The sequence below is a fragment of the Ascidia mentula genome, chromosome 2 (genome assembly GCF_947561715.1).
Source record: "Ascidia mentula chromosome 2, kaAscMent1.1, whole genome shotgun sequence".
In the NCBI taxonomy this organism is placed as follows: Eukaryota; Metazoa; Chordata; class Ascidiacea; order Phlebobranchia; family Ascidiidae; genus Ascidia; species Ascidia mentula.
The window spans coordinates 15,377,778-15,390,474 of NC_138567.1; the positions used below are offsets into that span (position 1 = coordinate 15,377,778).

Sequence of the window (12,697 nt, forward strand, 5' to 3'; positions counted from 1 at the left end):
AATTTCCATGTTTTCAAATAAATGACAACATTTTTGTTTGTTTTCCTGAAGTACCAACACCAATATAAAGTTGTTTTTTAACATTTCCTAATAGTGTTGTTATGTGACTATATCAGACATTCATGATTAGCTATATCATGCTAATGAATTGTTTGTCAGCTCATTTTTTTGTTACACGTTAGGTGTATTAGGGACCTTGACAAGCATTGGTAATTTGTTCTTTTTTGAATCGTGATACGTGACGAAATGCAATTGAAGTTCAATGACGCGTAAAAGACCCCAGCTCTAACCTCAACACTAACCTTTTTCTCTCAACGCAAACGTGGTCATAGGGTATCGGCCCAGGGTGCTGAAAGATAGTATTTTAATTCTTCTGTAAAATATGATTTCTGCAATATGCAGGTTTTCATCTGACTGGATCCTTATTCCTCTTTAACATGTACTAATATAAGTTATTTGTCATGTGCGACATGTTATACAGACTAAAGCTTTTGTACATTTGCAGAAGTTTTAAACAAATGTTTAGATATATGGCAGACCAACAACCGCCACCTCGTTATGTCTTTAACATAGGATTTCTGAAGATCGAACTAAACGGAAAAGCAGCTCTTGCAGCAATTGCAGCTACCGGTGTTGGTGCGGGGATTTTATTATGGAAAAACCCTGAAAGATTTATTGATATCTTTGAGAAAGCAATATTAAACTACGAAGCAAATCTATTTAGCGTCACTCACAACAGCATTGTTTTGACAGTCTTTGCTGAAACTCCAGAAATTGCCAAGCGAGTTGAAAATGCATGCAAGTCTGGTGACTTGTTACGAGAGATTAACAAAAATTTAGAGTTGTACAATGCAGAAGTAAACGATGATGTAAATATGTTCGAATCCATCACACTCCTTTCACAAACATCAGAATTGAACATCAATGAAAACGATTTAAAAAAAATAAAAGTGAAGGGCCAAGAAAACATGAAACAAACACTTAAGTTTGGACTGGAGGTAATACACTTTTATTTTTAAGTTATCATAGGCAATAAGAGTAAATTTCTCAAAAAGGTGTGGTAAGTTTTGTGTAAATTACCACAAATGTAAAGGCAGTTTTATGTATGGTTGTATGTGTATTTGCTGACCTATAGTTGCACGCTCCCGACATTATGAGTGTTATGGCTTGAGAGTAAATTTCTCAAAATGGTGTGGTAAGTTTTGTGTAAATTACCACAAATGTAAAGGCAGTTTTATGTATGGTTGTATGTGTATTTGCTGACCTATAGTTGCACGCTCCCGACATTATGAGTGTTATGGCTTGAGAGTAAATTTCTCAAAATGGTGTGGTAAGTTTTGTGTAAATTACCACAAATGTAAAGGCAGTTTTATGTATTTGCTGACCTATAGTTGCACGCTCCCGACATTATGAGTGTTATGGCTGACCTTCAGATTGAGACTAAATATGACATACCACCCGTTGGAGAATTTCCAAAAATCAATTGTGAAAAACAATCAAACAATTCTCTGGATGTTGGAGAGAAACAGACCTTTGAAACCTCAGGTTTGTGTGCGACTTTCTGCATGTTTTGTCATTTTTTTAAACTTTTATAAACTTATGCTGTATATTCTTTTTTTCTTTATTTCACAGAAATGCAAGAGCATTTTTACAAATCTGTTCAAATTTTTCGACCTGATCAAAGTGCTGAAGGAGGTTACTCTGTTGACAAAGATGAACTGGAAAAAATTTTTTCGCACCCAGACGTTGCAAACATACCGGTTGCTGTCTATTCAATTGCTGGCGATCTACGAACAGGAAAATCGTTTTTACTTAACTTGTTTTTGCGATTTTTGGAGGCTCAAAATTCGGAAACGGTGCAGTTTTACACAAACAGACAAATACCTAATAATAACCGTGAACTCCTCTATTATAGTTGGACAAATGGCTTAAATCAAAGGAAGACAAAATAAGCAAAGGATTTGCTTGGAAAACTGGAACTGAAAGGCACACCGAAGGTATATGGATTTGCAACGCACCGTTCTTTCTTGACACGCCAAATGGAAAGGTAAAAATTAAATAACATATATTGCCTAAATGAATTCGCGAACATGATTAGTTGGTAATGGTCCAATTAATCGACTTTTTGTGTTGAATCGTAACTATTCAAGGCTCGTAAGACCTGCTTCAAACCAGCAGGGTATATGCCTCAAAGAAAAACCGTAAAAGTAAGCCCGTTTACTTGAACAATTAAAGCGAATTCAAATGCGCTGCGCTCAATCGCTCCTCGCCCGTTTTTTGGCGCAAGAGAAGCGACGCCGCGCTCAATCGCTCTTGCGCTCATTCAGTTCGAAGGATGTGTATTTAATTCGCTTCGTTTTCAATCCACTTGCAGAACAGACGAATGCGAATGGTTTTAGGTGTGCGTTTTTTTTAAAGTTTGTCACATTATATTAAATAAATGACCACATCCAGAAGCTGTCATAGAAATCACCCGTCCACTAGAGGCGATAACGAGATACGACGACAAATATATGTGATATAATTGATCTTTAGTTTTAATTCATAAACAACAATATGGTAAACTTATTACAAAACAAAACAAGACAAACCAAACACACTACAACATTGTGGTCAAACGCATTGGTGTTTCTTTTTATAAGGTTGCAGTGTTCTTAATGGATACTCAAGGCTCCTTCGAACCAGGTGGGACTTTGCTGAACTCTGCCTGTATTTTGGGAATGAGTACTTTTATGAGTTCTTTTCAAATATGCAACATAATGCTCCAATTCAAAGAGGATAACATGCAAAACTTGCAGGTTAGTTTTTTGTCCTGATTCACATAACATCTGATAAATCTGAACTTTTCAGCTGTTTTTTAACTACGCAAAAGCGGCCAAGAAAGGAACACCTTCCTGCAAATCATTCCAGGTGTGCTTTTTATAGGTTACATTAACAGGCAATTACTTATTCTCATACTTTGTCGCCACCAGGAGCTCCTGTTTCTTGTTCGAGATTGGAGAGATATTAAAAATACTAAACACTTTGATGGCGGTAAGGAAGTATTGAAAAAGTTTCTTCATCCAGCCAATCAGCACGAAGAAACAAACTTGGTTCGTAACAATTTGGAAAATTCCTTTGAAACGATTTCTTGTTTTTTAATGCCGATTCCTGGGTGCGAAGTGACGGAATGGAATGACCAGGAAAACAATATGAAATTGGCAGGTGACTCTCATAGCATATTGCTATTTAAAAGCTTGCTTAGTATGACGAAAATATGTTTTTCAGATGTACGAAACCTCTTTCTGGAATCTGTTGATGTTTTGGCCCGCGAACTTTTTACACCTGATCACGTTGAAATGAAAAAAGTCCACTGTAAACCAGTGACGGGAAAGGATTTCATAAACATTACTTTGGCATACTTTGAAGTATTTAGCAGCAATAAAATGCCTGAAATTCAACCACTTTTGCAGGTTAACGTGCGGTTTTTATTTACTCATGGCGGCCATCTTTAAAAGGCACAGTAGTATAGAAACTTAGTCTCCTTATTATCAACCGTAATTGTACTTATATTAAAAACTACATTGTTTGCTTTTGGGAGCACAAAACGTGCTTCAACAGCCCCAACATCAGTACTCATTTTAGATTTACATTTGCATTTTTTGCACAGGCAACCAACAAGTTCTCCTTACTAATCATTATCCATGAATGCCAACAGAAATACCAAGAGCAAATGACTAAGGTCTCGTTTCAATTTTGAAATTTGTCGATTAATGCAAACATGCCTTGCTATTTATACAGTCGTGCGAAACAAAATGTTTTAGCAATAAGGAGCTGAATCATGAACATACAAACTATAAAAATGAGTCCTTGACACACTTTGATCAAAAACCAAGATTTGTCAACGGGGATGATTTAATTCAACAGCATCGCGACCATTTACTTGAATCTATAGACATTACCTTCTTGTTTTTCGTTCAGAAAAACAAACAAAACAGGGTAAGTGAAATACAAGAAAACATAACATCGACCAAAACCGGATGTACAATATTTTTCGTATTAAGATTAGGAAACAATTTCACATCTTCAGATACTTTAAAAATCAGTTATTTGCATTTTAAACGATTTGAGTATGATATTACGCAATAGCGGCAAATGCATGGGGATCATTTCCATTGCCAGTGTAGGAAGGGAGGATTTGAATTCCTCTGTGATTAAACTTGCATTCGTTAGCCATACACCATGTTTTAATTTCTTAATGTGGTTCAATTTTTTTTCCTGATAGTTTGCCATGGCATAACTTTGTTTGCTGTTGAATTACGAATTGGCAACAACGTTCCAATATCGTAGCAAAATCTTTTTGACTGCCGAACATCAATGATGTAAATTGCTCATAAACCCAATATGGCCTGCTTTGAGATGGATAAATCCATAAGATTAGGCATACTTGTACGTATTCACGTTGCCACCCTCTATGACTTTCTATTTATATTCTGCTGGAATCTTTTCGCTACATGTGTCTTTGCTTGTCTTGTCCTTTCAATAAGAAATCCGTTTCTATTGTAGCGTTGTCATGAGCTGGTATCTAATTTTTTGCTCTTGTATTTTTTGTTCATAAATTGCATACCAACATAAACCATTTTAAACCAGAATTCTATGTACAGGTTAAAACAATAGAAAAAGTTGCCATTTCGTTGAACGAGGTGGAAAACTGCTATGTAACATCTCTCCTTAATGTAAGTTTGCTTGCCTTTAAATTGCCGATATATGCCATGCCAAAAACGTATTTGTTTTTTGAAAAAACTAAAATAAATAAATTTTAGATCGCCAGTGGGGATTATGTTGAAGAGCATGTGTTGAAGAAAATTGCTCAAGGTGCCAGTGGTGAAGCATGGAGAAAGTACTATGAATTAATAAAGGATCAAAACGAAAGGGAAATATACCGTTGTGAAATAGAGGAAATGATTTCTCTCAGATTAAATCAACTGATGGACGATAATAAACAGAAACTAGTACGTCCAAGTATATTTCTTAAACACAACCTTGTCATTTTTGTACTTTTCACTTTTCTGTATTAGTCCTTTCTAAATTACAGTTTAATGTCACAAGACTGGTACAATCAAATTACAGCGACTCTCCTTTTTTCAGGTTGAACTGCAACGAAACATTGAAAAACACTCTCTGAATGCGGTTAAAACCTACCAACACCTAATGAACACAGTTGGTTGTTTCTAGTCGTTAGCAATACAGACACAACGAAAAACAAACAATTTTTTTTTTCTTTTAACAACTGGATATAAAGAAATATTTGTGTTGGCAATAACGCTGTTAAACTACTGCAACTCTAAAATTAACATGGTGTTAGGCCAACATGTTTTTATACCACACCTTAAAATGGAAAATATTAGAAATTTTAAATATATTCAAGTTGTTTATGATTCAGGGCTGGCTTAGCAAAGGATTTTTTTACTTAAAAATGATTATATAGCTTGTTTTCGATGTAACCATTGCTGTTCTATTGGGTTTATTGCTTATGACATGTGTTGAATCAAAAGTCATTCTTTGTGTTAAAGTACCATGATGTACTTTTCAGATACATGAAGGAAGAAGTGACTTCAAAGAGGAAGATTTTGTCACAAATCATCGAGAAGCACAAGAAAAAGCTTTACAACAATTTAACAAAGAGTGTGTTGGTACGCAAGACGCCATGAAAGACAAAGCTGTCGGACAAACACTTTTGCTGATAGAGGAAGAAAAAAAAAACTTTTCAAAAGCAAATGTTAGTGCTGATTAAATTTTATTATGGGTTGATTTTCTGGAAAAATGTTTTATGCTTTAGGAAATCTTTCTGGAAGAGGTATCTCCAATTGTAGCTGATGGAAGACAGAAATATATCTCGGCAATGAAAGAGGTAGGTGAAGACAAGTGTTGATAAAATCTGCAAAATGCACTAAAGCATGGATTATTATGAAATAGGTTCAATTTTGTTTTGCTTGTTATATACGTGTTAAGCATATTGCATAACAACAGAGTCTTAATTCTAATGTTTTTCACAGAATCTTAACAGTGGATATACAGATGAAACAATACTTTATGAGGCTCATTTAAAAATAAAAGAACAAACTAAGGCTGGTATTTCGTTGGGAGGAAAAAACGAAAACAGCTTATCGAAATTTTATAAAATTGTCGACCATGAATATGAAAAGATAAAAAGAGAAAACGAACTTAAAAAGGTGTTTTGTTGAATATTTTTAACCTAATTCTATTTATTGCAAGGTCTTCTATGCGCAACGTCCACACACGCTAAATTTGGCATGCGGGGTCATATTCTTAGCACGCCAATACTTTGCAAATACAGCGTTTTTTTTGCGGCAGGAAGAAAGTTAAAAGTGCTAAATGTTCGGAAAATATATGAGTTTTAAGATGTAAATTAAAAATTTATATAATGACGACGTAGTGGTTAAGTTCAACACATTTTGGTATTTTAGTATTATACTGTATGTTGGCATTAGAAGCCATTAACGCATTAACCTCACTTGTAAACTGGCACGCAGCGTTGGAAAAGTTGTTGAATTAAATAATCCTTGTATGTTATTTCTTTTTTTTTCAGAAAATGGCAAGTCTCTTAATTCAGCAACAACACGATGAATCAATTAATGAGTATTCAAAAATAACAAATAAAGTGAGCTTGATGTTTTTATGTTTGTCAAGAATATATCCTATTCTTTTTATTTCAGGAAACAGGGTTGTTTGTGGAAATGAAACATCTGGAAAAAATACACAGCGAAGCAAAGTCCAAGGCGGTGAAACAGTTTGAAGCTCTTGTGTGCAAAGAACCAAAAAACGAGTTTCAATCAACTTTACAGCAATTAGAAGACAAAATAGACGAACTATACAAGTTGACTTCCGAAAGGAATGACAAACGCATGGTGAATTGATTAGAAAAAAAAAACGAAATACAATAAACACAAAATTTGGAAATGCAAATGCTCGCGGTCAAAACAGTATCAGCTTGTGTTAACTAACGTGCGATTAAATGGTAGAAATGTCCGTTGAGGACAAAAGCAAATTATTCAATGAAATATGTACTTTTTGCGAACTTTAACACGTTTATATTTAAATATTTAAAATACAAATGCAGTATGTAACAATTTTTTGTTGCAACAGATGATACTTCACCACCTGGCACAATGGTCTTCCCGCTACGTCCAACTAAAATACTTAGAGTTCATGAATGAGGTAAGAACAGTAACGCAATGTACTGTACCGCAACTTACTCGGCCACGAAATTTGGTAACATTTAACCACAAAGAAAAAAGTCTAAACAAGTAATTCGGAAACTTGCGGTTGATGGCAATGCCTTGGGCTCCTTGTCAAATTACAACCTGTCTATTCAGGATTACTCTGTAGCCTAAAAGAAAAAACATACCCAAAAAATTTAGTGCATGGATTAAAAAAAAACAATTACTTTTCTAGAATAATCTGCAGTAGAAAAGCGAAAAAATAATACCTAAAAATTACTTTGTTGGTTACAGACTCAACAACCAGCAAAATAACCATTTTACCCGTTATTATATGAAAAAATGTCTAAGTGTATAAATATATTCCTGAGCTGCATTAAAGACATTTACTCTCTGCTTTGCATATTGTCGGGCGGCACAATCTTCCGGGCATTGTATGTTTAAGAAAAAACAGGAAAGATATTAACCGAAAGATAACCTACATTTGATCCTGTTGCTTACAGTTGTGCGAAGGAGTGCATGTCCAACCCTCGCTTTTGGAAGAGGAACATAACAAGCAAATGAAAGATGCAGAAGACATGTTCAAGCAGGAGTTTACAGATGATAACCAGACGGTTCTTACATCTGCTCTTGATAAATGTCTCAGGAAGCTAGACAATCACTACAAACGAATTGAACGACAAAATTCCAACAACAAAAGAATTTTCCTTCGACAAAGGAAGGTTCCGTACAGAGATCATTTAGATGTACATTCACATTTAAGGAAATTCCTTCGCACTTTTGCGTCAAGTACACCAAGAGAACTTGACAAACCAACAGATAGGTTTCATGGTTTGTTATTTCATGGCTTGCTGTGTAAAACCCATGGTTGGTAATTATGGCCCCAACGAATGAATGTAGGGTTTTTACTGTTGTTAGCATTTTGTGAAGATTGTAACGGTTGTTTAGAAATGGAGTACAGCAAGAAAAGCTACTTTTAGTTTTGTGTTTGTGTGACTATTAAATGGTGATTGTGAGCGAACTACCGCTTTATTTTATGTAGAAATTACCGCTCTTTTTCTATTGAATGTACAATTTTTATTGCCATCCTCCTTATTCTCCAAACGTTTTGTTTCGCAACTTCCTAGGGTTAGTGCTAAATAAAGGATCGCTTGCATAGTAAAACTATATTGAGTCAAACGCCAAAATTAAATGAATGGACCAGCTAAGTGTAGAACACTGTCACCAGTACAAAGTTTTAGGGCGTGGAATAGTCTTCATCTGAAAGTTATCCGACGCTGTGCTGATGTGAATTTTTAGATATTTTTGCTACAAAAACCAGTTTCCATCAAATATTGTCAACCTTTATCAAAACTTGTTTAAAAAATATTGCGGTATGTTGAATAATCGCATAGATTTTAGTAAATGATATGCATCGAAATCTATAATTAATTCTTCAAGTGACTTCGACCATATCTGCGCTGAAATGGTTGTAATTAGAATATTGTGGCGAAAAAATTAATGCTTTGCTTGGTTTTCAGAAAAGAGGAGATCGTGTAAATTTCGTATATGAATTACGCGATTACCCAGATGCAACAAGATTATTATTGTTTATAAAACAGAAATCGTAAATTGCGTATGTCAACGGCATTATATTTATTGATGTCGAAAGCTAGTTTCATTTTAGTGTGTGCACCAACCAACAGAAACATTTTTTTATTGAGATCAATCTTCTTGAACCATTCTATAGACTATATTTTAAATGCAATAAAACCATATGCCAGAATTTTCCATTGTAAACTACACGAGTACTGCATTGTGAAGTGGAGAAGAAGGACAATGTGGCGCAGATAGAGATTTGATTGCCCTTATTGCGTCACTATAGGGACTGCGTATGCACGCAACATAAGACTATCGTTTGTAATTCTCACCTAGCACATTTGTTGTGAAGATAAAATGTAGAATTGTAATTTTAATTTTTTAATTGCCAAACCGAAATCAACTTGAAGAATTTTCTACTAGTACAGATCGTCTATCTATCTAAAAAAGTTTCAGCCTATATATGATGGTGAAAAATTTTCCGGTAATAACTTACACCGGAATTCTTCGATGGACGGTTGAAAAAGACGGACCGGGTGACAAGAAAGCAATTGAAAATACATGGTGCTCTTCACACGAAAGCCGACGTACATCGCTTGTACGTGGAGCGGAGTCAAGGAGGAAGAGGCATTCATGGCATCGAGGCAAGCATTCGTGCAGAAGAAGTCAGTCTAACGGAGTACATCTAATCGACGAAACAAGATCACGACTCGATAATTCAGGCAATCCGTCTGGGTACGGTGTATCAAAAGCTAGACATAGGTGTCGACTCCTGGAAGAAAGATCAGATGGAAAATAACATCAACACCTGGACCGATAAGAGCCTGCATGGCCAGTTCCGACGCTAAATAACAGAACATACGTAAATTGAAGAAAGTTACAGATGATGAAGAATGCAGGTCTAAAGGCATCAACGTTGGCTCTGATCACCGCAGCACAGGACCAAGCACATAACATTTAGTGTCACAAGGCAAGGATACTTAAGATCGATCCAAAGTGCCGTCTTTGCAAGGCACACGATGAAACGTTCAGTCATATCCTGACCGGATACCACAAGATCGCCAATAACAAATACCTGGAGAGGCATAATAACGTGACAGCACTTGTTCACAGGATCATAGGCGCACATTACAATCTCGCAGTGGGAAAAAGTCCGTGGATGCATAAACCGGATACCGTAACCGAGAACGAGATGGTCAAGATCCTGTGGGACATGGAAATACGATCTGATAGTGTTGCGATTAATTGCCTTTTTCGCCGCGTTTCTGTTTTGCTGCTGTTACGTGGACTCGTGGAGTCAGTCTTAACTTGGCAACGCCATAAAGCTGTGTAACGCTTTATTAGAAAGATTTCAGCAAGTTGCCCCAACATCATAGTAATCGAGAAGCTATCAAGAACCGCGAAAATAATAGACATTGCGGTCCCGGACGACAGAAAGATCGATCTCAAAGAGCAGAAGAAGATTGCACCAAATATCAGGACTTGCGACTTGTAAGACAGAAGCTGTGGAATGCCCACGTTGTACCGATTGTCATAATTACGCTTGGGAGCCGACCACAACATCAAAACAAGTACCTAAACGGCCTTCCTGGACCGCACAATGCATCATCCCTTTTGAAAGCAGAAAAAACAATTACCGACCAAGCGAGTCGTGACATGAATAAATAAATAAATAAATAAAATGCTTCAAAAGCTCTGGAATATAAACAAGATAAGTTGATAATGCTTGTGTTGTTTTGAATCACAAAATCCGACAGGTGAATCGAACCAACTATGATGTCACAAACATATCGGGTGTTACATTTTGATTGACGCAATCGAATCAGACGCTGCCTATGCGATCAATTACGACACACGTCAAGCTTTGATTAACGTTAATTAAGATATGGAAACTTTATCAATCCGGAAGTTATTTTCTCTTGGCAAGTCAAGATTTGGAAAAAAAATTTGATATTTGTTTTAATTTATACTTGATTGGCATTTTTTTGATTTGTTTGAAGTAAGTAGCTTCAGCGCAAAAAAAATTATAAAAGGCTAAACCCCTGTTTGAATAGAAAAAAGTCTGCTAGAGGTCGCTTAAAGGACCAAAAGAAGCTCAGAATGCGTGCCTTAGAAGGCTCGAATACTCCGCGCAAAATTGAAAGGTCGTTACGTTCGTAAACCCAATGTCAAATACAGAAAGAACTTCACGTGAAAATTCCGACTATAGAAAGAATATCGCTTTTTCGCCTTGCTCGTTTTCACGTTTGGTTGAGTCTACTCTGAGCGATGTCGCCAATGTGAACCAATCCTAAAGCAAGCAAATAGAACAATTGATATTGGGTTTGCCAGTGGATAAATCAGCATTAATTTTGATACACTAAGTGAATATTTACCTTATGTTTGTTTATCAAGCAACGTCAGATGTTTGTCAAAACATTCAGACAGCGAAGAATGGTTCAATCGAAAGACCTGGCAGATCAATATTACTTGATCAGTTCCTACAAGCTCACCAGAGTGAAATCACAATGAAATTCCTCTACTGTTTTCTGATACTTAGCTGTGCTTGGCTGCAGTCTACTTTGTCAGAAGGAGTGGAAGGTTAGTTGTGTGAAGCAGTAATTGCTAAGTGATTTTTGTTTGTAATTTGTATCAGATTCCCGCAGTTAGTATTGAGATAATTAGGTATAGTTTATTTTACTCTGAGTAATTCTTCACTACGTACTTTTTTAAATATGATTAGATTGCTTCCAAGGAATGAGCACAACAGTGTTTCCAACATTTTCATTGGCCAGTGGGATACGAAGGGCTTCTGTACAACTTTACAAGCTTTGATTCCTATTCACGTTACCGGTTGAGTATAACATCAATCAGCGGAAACGTGGGGTTAATTTATGACAAACGTTGTGATCTCAAAAGTGTTTTCAACAACTTGCGTTTTACAACTAAATGTGATTGTGATGACGATTCTGTAACGTTGCTTTTGTCGACTCAACGTATCTTGACTAAACAGGACCAAACTGTGGTGGAATATGGTCACAAAACTTGGCCTGGTGACTGGACTACCTGTGAACTAAACATCACAGTAAAAAGTATCCGTTCTTAAAAAGTATAAGTTCGAATTTTAAATTGTGTTGCTATAACAGACTGTCCTGCAAATCTACCTTTCAACGTGAAAATCAGTTCCAAGAACTACTCATATAACGCCTTTGGAGAATTTTGCTGTAATTCAGGACAATTGTTTTACGCAAATTCGTCAAAAATACTTGATAACAAGACTCAATGTTTAGCAACAGCAGAATGGAAAGATCAAACGGGAATACAATGCTGGAGTGGTAAGTGACTTTTAATGCAGAGTTGACCACCGTCAACATTGGACGCGGAAAAGAAATATGGAATATAAAAGTTGTATCATTTTGTTTGTAGCAAGTTGCATTCTAATAAACCTATCGTTAGCTTGGATATAATTTGAATCGTAAATTACTACTTTTCTGTTTCTAGCTCCGAATGTTTCGTTAACGATTGAAAAACCTTTCTGCCCTATAACTGGAGATATTATAACAATGAGTTGTTCGTACCAAAATACAACACCAGAAGGAAATGCAAGCATGTATTGCTTTGGACACAACTGCACGTTGAAACCTAAAGTAATACTAGAAGGGAAAAGAAACATAATAATACACAAGGTTACAGAACTTTTTTTCATAAAGGGTGTTGTTGTTTCAATGCAACTGAGTTTGTTAAATAACGGATCAAGCATATGGTGTCAAGCAGTTACACCTTTTACGCAACTTAACAACAACACTGGTCGATCTCCAGAGGAATTTCTTTACGTTTATGGTAATGTTTAACCATACAAAGTATACAAGGTAAACTCAAAAACATTGCCAATAAATTTTGTTCCTTTATGTTTCAGAAGC

General features: G+C 35.9%; 1 protein-coding gene across 1 annotated transcript; it reads left to right on the forward strand.

Annotated features, from left to right (window-relative positions):
• The first annotated feature begins 205 nt into the window (after positions 1–205).
• Positions 206–8,544, forward strand: LOC145888805 (uncharacterized). Its single transcript, XM_082979662.1, has 20 exons — positions 206–998; positions 1,392–1,545; positions 1,633–1,856; positions 1,916–2,047; positions 2,643–2,798; positions 2,851–2,910; positions 2,973–3,204; positions 3,268–3,452; positions 3,650–3,721; positions 3,781–3,978; positions 4,644–4,715; positions 4,803–4,991; positions 5,128–5,199; positions 5,573–5,758; positions 5,819–5,890; positions 6,036–6,212; positions 6,590–6,661; positions 6,717–6,908; positions 7,147–7,218; positions 7,724–8,544. The coding sequence occupies exons 1-20, from the start codon at positions 462–464 to the stop codon at positions 8,093–8,095; spliced, it is 3,426 nt and encodes a 1,141-aa protein (XP_082835788.1). The 5' UTR covers positions 206–461; the 3' UTR covers positions 8,096–8,544.
• Positions 8,545–12,697: the final 4,153 nt, after the last annotated feature.

Coding starts and splice junctions, on each gene's coding strand:
- LOC145888805 (XM_082979662.1), top strand. CDS start 462: ATGTGCGACATGTTATACAGACTAAAGCTTTTGTACATTTGCAGAAGT. Junction 999..1,391: donor CACTTAAGTTTGGACTGGAG/GTAATACACTTT, acceptor GCTGACCTATAG/TTGCACGCTCCCGACATTAT. Junction 4,716..4,802: donor ATGTAACATCTCTCCTTAAT/GTAAGTTTGCTT, acceptor AATAAATTTTAG/ATCGCCAGTGGGGATTATGT.